Source organism: Mauremys reevesii, linkage group 2 (assembly GCF_016161935.1).
Source record: "Mauremys reevesii isolate NIE-2019 linkage group 2, ASM1616193v1, whole genome shotgun sequence".
NCBI lineage: Eukaryota > Metazoa > Chordata > Testudines > Geoemydidae > Mauremys > Mauremys reevesii.
Genome location: NC_052624.1, coordinates 243,316,390 through 243,330,357, shown reverse-complemented (window position 1 = coordinate 243,330,357; position 13,968 = coordinate 243,316,390). Strand labels below are relative to the sequence as shown.

General features: G+C 45.3%; 1 protein-coding gene across 20 annotated transcripts in view; it reads left to right on the top strand.

Annotated features, from left to right (window-relative positions):
- The window catches only part of C2H8orf88 (chromosome 2 C8orf88 homolog), a 152,372-nt gene that overhangs the window by 16,196 nt on the left and 122,208 nt on the right, over positions 1 to 13,968 (top strand). For 19 of the 20 annotated variants that reach the window (XR_005594138.1, XR_005594135.1, XR_005594136.1 and 16 more), the window contains 2 exons: positions 1,322 to 1,398; positions 12,918 to 13,002. Coding sequence is in view for 17 of the 20 variants with exons in the window: in XM_039524907.1 (XP_039380841.1) it covers positions 1,322 to 1,398; positions 12,918 to 13,002 (162 nt within the window). In the remaining 3 variants the exon portion in view is untranslated. The remainder of the gene's footprint in view (positions 1 to 1,321; positions 1,399 to 12,917; positions 13,003 to 13,968) is intronic. The other variant, XM_039524908.1, reaches the window with a different exon arrangement.

The window sequence follows — 13,968 nt, the reverse complement described above, 5'->3', positions numbered from 1 at the left end:
AGGGGAAATGGTGGGACATGAACTTTTTCAGAGGTTCTGAAGCTCTGCATTGCCAGGGTGTGAATCTACAGTTGCCCATTATAGTAAGTAACCTTTTCTTTATGGTCATTTGGAATTTCTCATTTAAAATTTTGCTTTTACTTCCAACAAGCAGCATGGTAGAACAATAAAGACCTTGTCTACACTTGTGGCAGCGTGTAGTACTGTATATGTGGAGCTACAGGCCACAGTGGAAGACTCCGGAACGGGGAGGCAGCAGGGAAAAGCTCTGGCAGTGGGGAGGTAGCAAGACACTACACTGCTAAAAATCGCAGTGTAGATGTGGGGTCACTGCTTGGGTATATAGAGAGACATGTAAGGTATATACACTAGGGTTCAGGTGTGTAGGGCACTCTACTCGCCTGAACAGTGCCTCTCCATCTACACTGCTTTTTAGACTGATGTTTGGGAGTGCAGTGTGTTTACTCTTCGTGCTGTCACAAGTATAGACCTACACAAATTAATCCAGAGCTGTTGCTGTAAAAATTCCACAAATAATTGTGACCTGCTTAGGAATTACTCTCTCTAGTGGCTGGATCATCAGCTGTCCTTGTCTACTGATGATGGTGCTGTTTAAGGGGGAGGGGGAGTGGAGGCAGGGAATGTGTGTTCACACAAAGCCCTGTCATTCTCTTAAAGGCCCTGTACTCCACTCTTAGAGAAAGGACAGTTAAAAGATTCTTTTCCTGTAAAGAATTGTTCTGCTTCTTAGAGTCCAACTTCTCCTATGGAATAGAGTTGAGTTTAATTATTCATCTCTTTTTTTGAAAAACTGTGTCCAACTACAGTATTTCTCATTCTTTGCAGTTGTAACTGAAAAATGTCAATTTGTTACAAACACTTTGAAAATTGATATAATTGTAGATAGCATAAAGAAATAGCAATTTTAAAATTGCATTTAAGTGGGAAATGTTTCACATTTGTGATGTGAGAATGAGAACACAATATTATCACTAAGCATTTGTAAAGGGTGTGTGTGGGGGGAACTGTCAAAATTACAGCTGTTGCAGGGATTGAGAAATGCAGCAGTGCTACTATGGATAGCAGCCAAATAACAACATATTTTAGAATCCATAGTGTTACGTTGTTAAGATCCTGCAAGAAATGGGACAGTATCCCATGGTGCAGCATAATCAAAGCATTCAAGTAGTAACTGGTAAACTATTTGTTCATTTCTTCATTATTGTCCTCAGATGGTGTGTAAAGTCCTTTTGACAAATGTCTCAAGATATGTTCTGAATGGACGCTTTGTTTTTGCTTATTCTTACTCTTGTTCCAACAGCTTCAACAATTACTTTCAACTTCCAACCTGAATTTCCATGCAGCACTCAAGTATGTTTACATAGTGAAGTTAGCTGGGTAAGCATTTAAATGAAGACTCAAGTCACCAATGAAAGATATTGGCTGGCTAAATCTATAAATGAATGTCATGAAACTACCATAAATTGTCAATTAATCCATCTGTTAATTAATGAAATAGATACTTTTGCCAGTGAGAGACATTCTAGAATTGCACACTAAGCAGTTCAGTCTTGGAGATGTTCATGTTTAGTTTGAGGTAGAAAAATTCTTCCGTCACATGTGCACTAAAACGTAGACGGTACATCTCCATAAATGACAATGTGGACTTGCAGATATGGCTTCTCTGCAAGCTTTCTTGTGTGTAGGTAACCGGTCATTTACTCTTTTTTTTTCTTTTTTTTTTTTCTACCTGTTTTATCATGTTTGTTATACTTACAGAGTGGTGGCAGTAATTTTTATATTCCCTTTTATGTGAAAATATGCTCAACACATTTGAGGCAGCAAACTTCACAGAATTTGGATTAAAACTTTCCTCCAAATATGCATCCTAAATGTTTGTTAGATGAACTTTTGCTGTGTTTCCTGTGTTTAGGACAGACTATAGTATTTATTGGGTAATTGTGTTCTCAGCTCATTCTGAGGGCCAGCTTAGAAAGATCAGCAAAATGTGCTTGTTCTTTGTACTCTTAACCTCTATTTTGTTCTGATTCTGCATCTGGTTTTTCAATATTAATTCACACTGACTACCCACTCAAGCAATGACCGTGAACCCCATATCACAAAACTTGTACTAAAATAGACGTAAAAACAGATATTTTAACAATACAAAATTATGCTTTTTCTAAAACTCACTGTTGCTGTCTGTCTGGAATGTATCAGGTCCAATCTTACTTGGCGCCTACCATTGGTGTCTTGAATGACCCAGAAAGATTTCAGTAATAAATCAGTGACGACTTCAAGAATCTCAGGTGTCTGGGCACCACTTCTTTTGCCTTCCATAGATTAGGTTAATCTCTACTTTCTGCCTCAAAACGTTGACAAGCATCTGTGGATTATTCATTTGTACTGTAGTAGAGGCCAATAATAAAGGTTTGAGGCCCATGGTCTCAGGTATTGTACACAAAAAATGAAGAGACAGTCTCACTCTAAAGATTTTGCAAGTCAAACCGACTCCTTGTTCTAGTGCACTTTCCTGGGGATTACTTGAAAGAATGTTGCATAGATCTACAGACTACTTCCTCTTTCAATCGATCCCCATAGCACAGGTGGAAGGTGACCCTTATTTGGACAGCTGCTGTTGAATCCAGTCTTACCTGAGCAACTTTACAATACCGGTTGATCTATTGGAGCCTTCACTTCTGTGCATACGCTTCATTGTAAAAAATATGGTAATTATAATAGCAGATGGGCATGTATCTGGCTTGCAGACACACAATTGCCTAGCTTGTACCCATAAGCTTGAGTTTTGAAAATTTGGCATCTGATTTTTTTTTACATCTGAATCGTCCATGGAGATAGATTCTTGGGGTTTTACGCTCTCTTTTAGAGTTGAGGAGTGCATCTCCTTTAAAGGGATGGGTATCCAAAATCAGTTATGGGGAGGAGTAAATTCAAAGAACTTGCCAGTCCAAGACTTTTATTCACAGCAGTTGAGTGTATAGTTTTTACAAGATATGTTGGTCAAATCGATCTCTCTTTAAATCTTGGAGGGAATTTAGAGCTTGGTACTTCATCTCTACATGGTTGGATTCAAGTTAAAAATAGTGTGATTGTACCCAGTGTGATGGGGCGTCTGCCCCACACTGGCATGCAATGGGTTACTAGAGCCCTAGGGAGACTGCGTTAGAAGCAGCCAATAGGAGAGGGGATGCGAGGAGCAGTGCATCAGGGCCCAGCTGGCCCATATAAAAAGAGCTGCAGGACAGCGCAAAGTCAGTTACACCCTGGAGCTCAAGGAGAGAGGACTGGGTGCCTTGTAGGTGGAAGGAAGCTAGCACCCTGGACATAGCAATGCTGGGCAGGAATAGGGGAGCAAGAGTGAGCTCCTGGCTGGCTGCTAGGTCTGGTGTGCTGAGGCCCTGAGATAAGGGCTAAGAAATAATAATAATTGGAGATGGGTATATCTCATAGAACTGAAAGGTCATTGAGTCCAGCCCCCTGCCTTCACTAGCAGGACCAAGTACTGACTTCTGCCATACATCCCTAAGTGGCCCCCTCGAGGACTCAACTCACAACCCTGGGTTTAGTAGATCAGTGCTCAAACCACTGAGCTATCCTTCCCCGCAAGGTGCTGGGACTGTGGGGAAGTGGCCCAGGGGAATGTACTGAGGATTTGGAGGGGACTTTGCACATGTCTGCCATCTACAGGGTCCCTGGGTTGGGACCTGGAGTAGTGGTTGGGCCTGGGTCTCCTCTTTCCTTTCCCCCACTTGCCCCTGGGGAAGTGGCAGGACAATTGACTTGCAGGGCCCCTGGAAGGAGGGAGCACAGATCATGACACAGCTGTGTGCTGTCATGAAGAGGATGCTGTGTTCCTTAGAGGACATGGGTCTGGGAGCAGATGTTGAGGCACCATCAGGAGAAGGCATATTGACCTGCAGCACTAATTCCCAAGACAGCCAGCAGGATGCACCAGTGTGGTGAGTGAAGCCCCGTCACACTCAGACTTTATTTTATGGCTAAGTAAACAAATGTACATATTTGGAAATCAAAATTCAGGTATAGTTCTGAGGTAAAAATATGGCTATCAGGTCCATAGTTCACTGCTTCATTACACAGTCATCTTAATACAAGGTGATGTGCATAAAGGTGGTTGGCAATAGTCAAGCAGTCTTTTCTGAGCCACACTAGCAGCAGCAGATGAGTGCTCAGTAATCACGCTGTTGCATTCTTCTAGACTTTTCATATGTACATGATTTTTAAGCTACAAAAGACATTGTTTCATTTGTTACTGTGCTCTGTCATGCCATAGTAATGACAGCAGCAGTATGATACGGACTAGAATTGTGCAGTGCTAGTTTAACATCTAGTCAGCAGCAACATGAGCTATTCTAGATGTGTGCAAGTATTTATGCTGAGGAGTATCTTGGGGGTTTTTTTTGGGTGGTTGTGGAATACAGTATGATGCACAGGCACATGCTTCTGCTGTGGCCAATGTAAACATCTTCCAAAATATGGCTTCCAAATTAGAAGAGCCTTGCATTTTTCTATTGCCTTGTCTGGAAGAAGATTTACTAGCTTACTTCAAAAGGTAGACTGACAGAAGGAAAAGATTTGTCCTAGAATTCTGGTCCTAACAAACTCATTTGTGTGTAGCCAAGAATTCAGAGATACTCTTATCACATTTCAAAGAATCTCTTCTCTAAAGATGTGGCTGAAAACACTACACCCTCTACAGTCTGTGCCTTGTGCCTCAACAAGGCACATTTTAATGAGCTCAAAGTTCTAAAGCTGTCTTTTGCTGCCTTAGAAGAGAAATCTAGGAACTCCTTAGTGCTTCTGCCTAGTTTTAGAAGGTTCATTTGTGTAGCTCTGTCTGTCTTAGCCCTGGTCTACACTACAAGTTTAGGTCGAATTTAGCAGCATTAGATCGATTTAACCCTGCAACAATTCACACAACGAAGCCATTTTTGTCAACTTAAAGGGCTCTTAAAATCGATTCCTGTATTCCTCCCCAACGAGGGGATTAGCACTGAAATCGACATCGCCGGGTTGAATTTGGGGTAGTGTGGATGCAATTCGACGATATTGGCCTCTGGGAGCTATCCCAGAGTGCTCCATTGTGACCGCTCTGGACAGCACTCTCAACTCGGATGCACTGGCCAAGTAGACAGGAAAAGCTCCGCGAACTTTTGAATTTCATTTCTTGTTTGGCCAGTGTGTCAAGCTGATCAGCACAGGTGACTGTGCAGATCTCATCAGCAGAGGTGACCATGGAGTCCCAGAATCTCAAAAGAGCTCGAGCATGGACCCAATGGGAGGTACTGAATCTGATCATCATATAGGGAGACGAATCCGTGCTATCAGAACTCAATTCCAAAAGACGAAATTCCAAAATATTTGAAAAAAATCTCCAAGGGCATGAAGGACAGAGGCTATAACAGGGACCTGCAGCAGTGCCGCGTGAAACTTAAGGAGCTCAGGCAAGCCTACCAAAAACCCAGAGAGGCAAACGGCTGCTCCGGGTCAGAGCCCCAGACATGCCACTTCTATGGTGACCTGCATGCAATTCTAGGGGGTGCCCTACAACTACCCCGCCCCTACATGGACTCCTGCAAGGGAGTCTCGCTCAACAGGGATGAGGATTTTGGGGACGAGGAAGATAGCGCACAGCAGGCAAGCAGAGAAACCCTTCTCCTTGACAGCCAGGAACTGTTTATCACCCTGGAGACAGTACCCTCCCAACCTGGGCTCCCGGATCTTGAAGGCGGAGAAGGGACCTCTGGTGAGTTTACCATTGTAAATATAATGCATGGTTTAAAAGCAAGCATGTTTAATGATTAATTTGTCCTGAAGACTTGGGATGCATTCGCGGCCAGTACAGCTACTGGAAAAGTCTGTTAACATGTCTGGGAATGAAGCAGAAATCCTCCAGGGACATCTCAATGAAGCTCTCATGAAGGTACTCCCAAAGCCTTTGCAAAAGGTTTCTGGGGAGGGCAGCCTTATTGTGTCCTCCATGGTAGGACACTTTACCATGCCAGGCCAGTAGCACATAGTCTGGGATCATTGCATAAGAAAGCATGGCAGTGTATGGTTCTGGTGTTTGCTGGCATTCAAGCAACATCTGTTCTTTATCTCTCTGTGTTATCCTTAGGAGAGTTATATCATTCATGGTCACCTGGTTGAAAAAGGGGAATTTTATTAAGGGGACATTCAGAGACAGCCATTCCTGCTGGGTGGTTTGCCCGTGGCTGAAAAGAAATCATCCCCACGGTTAGCCACACTGTGGGGAGAGGGTGAAGCACTCATCCCAGAGAATTGGGTGGTTTAGTTGGGTTTGTGCTGCACGTTAACCTGAAAAATGCAGCCCCTCTTTTTAAATGGCCCAACCCATTTTAAATGGCCAACCGAACGGGTGCTTGGTATGCGAAATGAGGGCGCTGCTGTTTGAAACCATTCCCACATGTTATGAAGGTTAAAGAAGCCAAAAAACTCTGGCTTACCATGGCTGCCTGCAAGCTGAATTCTGTTGCCTGGATCTGCGTGTATGATCTCTCACACCAAACCATCAGGCCCTCAATATAGGAGGCAAAATGCGACCTTGTAAAGAAAGCACATGTGCTATGTAATGTTAACAGCTTAGTTCACCGTCAGAGTCTACCCATTGTTCTCTAAAATGCTACTTTCCCTTTTTTTCCTCCCGCAACTGCAAATGTTTCAACGCTCCCCCTATCATCTCCGTCCGAGAGGCTAGCACAGATAAGGCGAATAAAACGCACTCGTGATTAAATGTTCTCTGAGCTCATGCAGTCCTCCCGCACTGAAAGAGCCCAGCAGAATGCGTAGAGGCAGACAGTGTCAGAGTCCAGGGAAGCACAAAATGAACATGAGAACAGGAGGAATGTGCGAAAGGATAGATGGCTGGAGCAAGAGGATAGGTGGTGGCAGTGTGATGAGAGGAGGCAGGATGCAATGCTGAGGCTACTGGAGGATCAAACTGTTATGCTTTGAGGCAGCAGGAACACAGACCGCTGTTGCAGCCCCTGTGTAAGCAACCACCCTCCTCCTCAAGTTCCATAGCTTCCTCACCCAGACGCCCAAGAACACGAGGGGCGGGGACCTTCAGGCACCCAACCACTCCACCCCAGAGGACTGCCCAAGGAACAGAAGGCTGGCATTCAATAAGTTTTGAAGTGCAGTGTCTCCTTGTCCTTCACCACCCCACCCGATGCTTCCCTCCTCCCCCACCCCTCCCGGGCTGCCTTGGCAGTTATCCCCCTATTTGTGTGACAAATTAATAAAGAATGCATGAATTTGAAACAACAATGACTTTATTGCCTCTGCAAGTGGTGATCGAAGTGGGGAGGGGAAGGAAGGGGAGCGCAGTTGGCTTCCAGGGAAGTAGAGTGAACCAAGGAGGTGGGTTTTCATCGAGGAGAAACAAACAGAACTGTCACACCGAAGCCTGGCCAGTCATGAAACTGGTTTTCAAAGCTTCTCTGATGCACAGCATGCCCTGCTTTGCTCTTCTAATCGCCCTGGTGTCTGGCTGCACATAATCAGTGGCCAGGTGATTTGCCTCAACCTCCCACTCTGCCATAAACATCTCCCCCTTACTCTCACAGAGATTGTGGAGCACACAGCAAGCATCAATAACAATGGGAATATTGGTTTCGCTGAGGTCTGAGTCAGTAAACTGCACCAGCGCGCTTTTAAACGTCCAAATGCACATTCTACCACCATTCTGCACTTGCTCAGGCTATAGTTGAACAGCACCTGACTACTGTCCAGGCTGCCTGTGTACAGCTTCATGAGCCATGGCATTAAGGGGTAGGCTGGGTCCCCAAGGATAACTATAGGCATTTCAACATCCCCCACCCCCTCAATGGTTATTTTCTGGTCTGGAAAGTAAGTCCCTTGCTGCAACTGTTCAGACAGGCCAGAGTTCCTGAAGATGCGAGTGTCATGAACCCTTCCCGGCCATCCCACGTTGATGTTGGTGAAACATCCCTTGTGATCCACTAGTGCTTGCAGCACCATTGAAAAGTACCCCTTGCAGTTTATGTACTGGCTGCCTTGGTGGTCCGGTCCCAAGATAGGGATATGGGTTCCGTCTATTGCCCCACCACAGTTAGGGAATCCCATTGCAGGAAAGCCATCCACTATGATCTGCACACTTCCCAGAGTCACTACCCTTGATAGCAGCAGCTCAGTGATTGCGTTGACTACTTGGATCACAGCAGCCCCCACAGTAGATTTGCCCACTCCAAATTGATTCCCAACTGACTGGTAGCTGTCTGGTGTTGCAAGCTTCCAGAGGGCTATTGCTACTTGCTTCTCAACTGTGAGGACTGCTCTCATCTTGGTATTCTTGCGCTTCAGGGCAGGGGAAAGCAAGTCACAAAGTTCCATGAAAATGCCCTTACTCATGCAAAAGTTTTGTAGCCACTGGGAATTTTCCCAGACCCGCAATACTATGCTGTCCCATCAGTCTGTGCTTGCTTCCTGGGCCCAGAGTTGGCGTTTCACAGCATGAACCTGCCTCATTACCACTATGATGTCCAAATTGCCAGGGCCCATACTTTGAGAGAAGTCTGTGTCCATGTCCTCATCACTCTCGTCACCACGCTGCCATCGCCTCTTCGCCTGCTTTTGCAGGTTCTCGTTCTGCATATACTGCAGGATAAAGCACAAGGTGTTTAAAATGCTCATAACTGCCACAGTGATCTGAACGGGCTCCATGCTTGCCATGGTATGGTGTCTGCAGGAGAGCAGAGTTGCAGGGGAAGCAGTGGTTGGATGACCAGTTTTGCAGATCTACTGCACCGTCTGCAGCCAGAGCAGAGAGGCAGCGGAAGGGGTCGTTTGATGACATCGGTTAGCAGTCCTACTGCACCATCTGCTGAAAGCAGTATGGCACCCGCATGGAAAAAAGGCATGAAATGATTGTCTGCTGTTGCTTTCAAGGAGGGAGGGGCGACTGATGACATGTAACCAAAACCACCCGCGACAGTGTTTTTGCCCCGTCAGGCATTGGGAGCTCAACCCAGAATTCCAATGGGCAGCGGAGACTGCGGGAACTGTGGGATAGCTTCCCACAGTGCAACGCTCCGAAAGTTGACGCTAGCCTTGGTACTGTGGACACACTCGGCCGACTTAATGCGCTTAGTGGGGACACATACAATTGACTATATAAAATCACTTCCTAAAAAATCAACTTCTATAAATATGACCTAATTTCGTAGTGTAGACATACCCTAAATCCGCTGTATTAGAAGTCAGTGTTCTTACTAGTTCTTCAACCAAAAATGGCTTTTTAATGGACTTTACTCAGCCATGCTGGTGAGGATCATTCACATAATTGCTGTTATCTAAAGATACTTGTTAGGAAAGATGAGTGGCCATCTCACCTTTTTTGCCCCCTGAGTTTGAAGATTTGTTTATTTTTCTAATTTTTATTTGTACAAGGTTGATTGTAAACACTAGTGTCTTCACCTGTTGCTGCAAAATCAATGGATAATTAAACACTAAAAGAGCCTACATTCTCTTGTCTGAGTTGGAGGAATCAACTGCTTTAGAATGTTCAGCCTTGATCACATGTAGGGATACGTGTCATGATGCATGGGTCCTTCACAATGTATAGTTTTGGTCAAACAAATACAAGCAAGAAACTTCTTCTCTTGCACATTCTATTCTTGTTGGCAGTATTAGAGACAAACTATGACCTCCTGGAACTTTCTATCAATCTAGATCAGTAGTCCTCAACCTTTTTTTGTCTGGCGGGCGCCAGACGATGAGCCACGGAGGACTTTGGCGGCAGACGAGCATCCACTGAAACTCCGCCGAAAAGCTGCAACGTCAATAGGCATCACCACCAAAGTGCCGCTGACAAGTAGTGTCATCCAGAGGCATAGCCCCTCAAATACCGCTGAAAATCGGCGGTATTTTGTCGGTGATACCTCTGGATGACGGAGCTTGTCGGCAGCATTTCGGCGGATGCTCGGCCGCTGGCCAGTACACAGGCGCACTTAGACGCTCCGGCGGGCGCCATGGTGCCCACGGGCACTGCGTTGGGGACCCCTGATCTAGATGTTTGGCTACAGCTGAGGACCACATAGTGTGGTTTATAGAGGTAGGTGCTAGGGTTGTCTCTGCACTCATGGAAGGTCGGTTGGCTGTGTCCTGTCCCATCCTCTTGCTTAAAATGGTGTAGCCAGAAGGCTGCTCTCAGTTATAATGCCTACCAACAGTCCTAAGGATCATCAAGGAGTCTGGATGCTCGGATCTTGCCCCCTGTGCTCTGGCTACTTTTCACTACATTTGCATCATAGGAGTGTCTATGCCACAGGATGATTATTTAAACAAGGAGGCCTTTCAGTAACTACTTATGCTGGCCTTAGGGCCAGAATCTAGTGTGTAGCATAATCACAATATACCCCATTATCTGGGCCTCAACACTCTTTATAGGAGGAATTCTGTAGGGTAGATCCATAAGCCTGCAAAAGCTACCCATCTGCAGCTTGTCTATAGTGATAATGAATTTCAGCCCCCATCTCTGGAATGATTCCCTTTGAAGAATACGCCATCTGTTTTAAGTTAGAATTGGAACATTAATAACTGAGATTTCAGAAACTTTAACTCTGCATTAATAACTTTTTTTTGGCAGAATGTTGATGTTCCACATGTGGTCTAGATAATACTACTTTAAGCTAGGCTACTGAAACTCTGTATCAGGGTCAGATAGTCACCATAATAAGGCAGAAGACTGTACAGGCAGCAGCAGCAGTGCACCTTCTAAAGTAAAGGCAGATGCAAAAAAAAAAAAAGTAATGATTGTTCTTTGCAAACTTCACTCAGAATGAAGCAAAAGGCCCTCAGCCAAATTGCAAAGCCACTGGTGGGGTGGGGGCTGAGATCCAGCAATTTATTGGAGGATGGGGTAGTCTCCTACACACATGCATTCCAACGATGTTGCAGATGAAGATACCCAGGCTTAGACTGTTAAGTTCTGGAGTTGGTATTCTGGTTACAGAGATCCTTCTTAGGAGGGAAGACTTAAGTCCATGTCTTGGTGGTTTAGATTTAAACATGACTTTCCATCCTCCCCTTTAGAAAAAAGACTTTCCTTCTCTCTTCCTTTTTTTCCCCCCTACCTTCCACCCTACAGAAATAACACTTCTTAACTGCTCTGCTAAAAAATGCCACTAATTGTGGTTCTTACCTGAAAAGTAATTCTAAAATGGCACCAGAGGGTTCCATCTTTGTGTTTAAAAGATTGCAGTCTCAAATGTGCTCAGTTTCCAAGGAAATGTTTCTTCTAACTTCCAGTTCTGTAAATTCCAATGTGGGAGCAGAATAAAGCTGGTTTGTTATTGTTAGGGCCCTACCAAATTCATGGCCATGAAAAACACACTATGGACCATGAAATCTGGTCTCTCCCTGTGAAATCTGGTCTTTTGTGTGCTTTTATCCTGTACTATACAGATTTAACAGGGGAGACTAGTGTTTCTCAAATTGGGGGTCCTGACCCAAAAGGGAATTTCAGGGGGGTTGCAAGGTTATTGGAGGGAGGGGAGGTCACGGTATTGCCACCCTTATTTCTGCACTGCCTTCAGACCTGGGCGGCCGGAGAGGGCGGCTTTTGGCCGGCTCTGAAGGCAGCACCCAGCCAGCAGCCGTGCAGAAGTAAGAGTGACAATACCATACCATGCCAGGGCCCAGCTCTGCAGGCAGCAGTGCAGAAGGGTGACAATACCATGCCATGCTATCCTTACTTCTGCGCTGCTGCTGCCAGCAGCTCTGCCTTCAGAGCTGGGCTTCCAGCCAACAGCCATCGCTCTCTGACTTCCCAGCCCTGAAGGCAGTGCTGTCACCAGCAGTAGCACAGAAGTAAGGGTAGCACCACAACCCCACCTGCAATTACTTTGCAACCCCCACCCCCCAACTCCTTTTTTGGGTCAGGACCCCTACAATTACAACACTGTGAAATTGCAGATTTAAATAGCTGAAATCATGAAATTTATGATTTTTTAAAATCCTCCATGCCAAAATGGACTGTGAATTTGGAAGGCTCTAGTTATTATATATAGTCACTAACACTAGTAGTAAAAATTCTACAGGTTCTTGAGGCTAGTCTACTTCATAGCTGTACTTCTCCAGCAGTGCAGCTCCTGCTCTGCTCTATGCTATAGCTTCCACTACTGGCAGCAATGGTGGAGCTGTGCCAGTTGTGAATTATAGGCCAGAGTAGACACTGCCTCAGTTTCATCTGTGCAACCCTGTCTTTTAATTGTGCCTATAGTATCTTCATGAGTCCTGCATAGGTGTCACTGACTGAAACTGAGTTAAAAATGAACAATGATTAGAAGAAGCCAATTTTAAATGTGTTGGCTGTGAAGAACTAGTGTAATGCCAACAGACCCCGGTTGTTGGCGAGCAGGATCGAATCTGGGACCTCTAGAGCTTAGTGCATGAACCTCTACAGCATGAGCTAAAAGCCAACTGACTCTTAGCTAAGGATGTAGAACAGACTCATTCTGTGCCTCTGTCTCTGTCTCATGATCTCAGTGCCACTAGATGGGACAAAATACCACACCCAGGAGGTGTGTGGGTTACACTAGCAGGGAGTGTACCCTGGAGGGAAGAAAGTCCATCCCTCCAAAACCTACCTTACTGATAAGGGAACAAATTCCAGAATTACACCATGCTGTGGATTGTCCATGACCTTCATAACCATAAAAGCAAACTTGACTATTGTATTGAAACTAATCACTGCAGATTTACTTGAAACAATATAACTTTTTGCTTTTTTTTCATTTCAGTTTGTCAGAAGGAAATTCCAGGATTTGATGATGCATTTTTGGAAACTCTTATGAAACCTGAATAAATTGCATGTTCTTCTCTTCTTGTTTTAGTGGTATGAGGCTACTGGAATGCAGGTCTTAAATCAAACTGTGATCCCTAGTCAATCAGAGTGCCAGGAGTCTGAAACCAAGAAAAGTAAGCTTTGTTTTACTCTTGGGGGAATTCTGTGCCACTGCATATGAACGGAATTTATGTCCCCCGCAGATTTCTTTGCTTCCCTGCAGGAAAAATGACTTTCTGACGGGGAAGCAAAGGAAAGCCACAAGAGCAGTCATGTGACCCTCTCCAGCTGCATGTTTTGGGTTCCCAGGGCAGCCAGCAGAGAGGTAAATCACTGTGGGGCAGGGGGTGGTGCTGCGTCGCAGTGCCTCTTAGGCGGGCACGGACAGAACCCAGCAATCAATGTGATTGGTAGCAAAGTCATTTATTTCTCTCCAGCATGCTTTTATATACAATTATGGCAAGCAATCAAGCAGTTGCTAATTGGTTAATAAAATACACACAGGCACAGCTGTAACTTCATAGGGTAATTATCATCCTGTACAACTTTCTGATTTATTATCCTGTTTACTGCCTACTTGGCAGCTAAGAACCAGCCCAAGGCCACTTAGCCTCTAACATACCCAAACATACCCATGTGCCAAATTCCCACAGGGTGGGACTGGGGAAAACCTGGCTGGTGGTTCCTACCCCGCACTCAGATCTCCCATTGAGCTGCCTGCACCCAGATTGTCCCACACAGAACCCTCTCAACCCACTCCTAGATCCCCCCACACTAAGCCCCTCCACACTTGGATCCTACCTGCCCACACCTGGTGCACCTGACATGGAGAGGCAGGGCCCTGGGATATTATTGGGGCAGGCCTGGTCCTTGCGCTGTGTTGGGTTGGGTGCAGCCTCACCACTGAGTCCGTGTCCTCTGGGAAGCTGCACAGTGATCTCCTATCTCGGTGCAGCCAGTGGCCTGTGCTCCCCAATGCTATGTTGGAGCCTCCACATTTATTTGACAAAATGTGCAGAATTTTAAAATAGTGTGCGCAGAATTTTTTTTTTTTTTTGGTGCAGAATGCCCTCAGGAGTATTTTGTTTATATGTAGATCA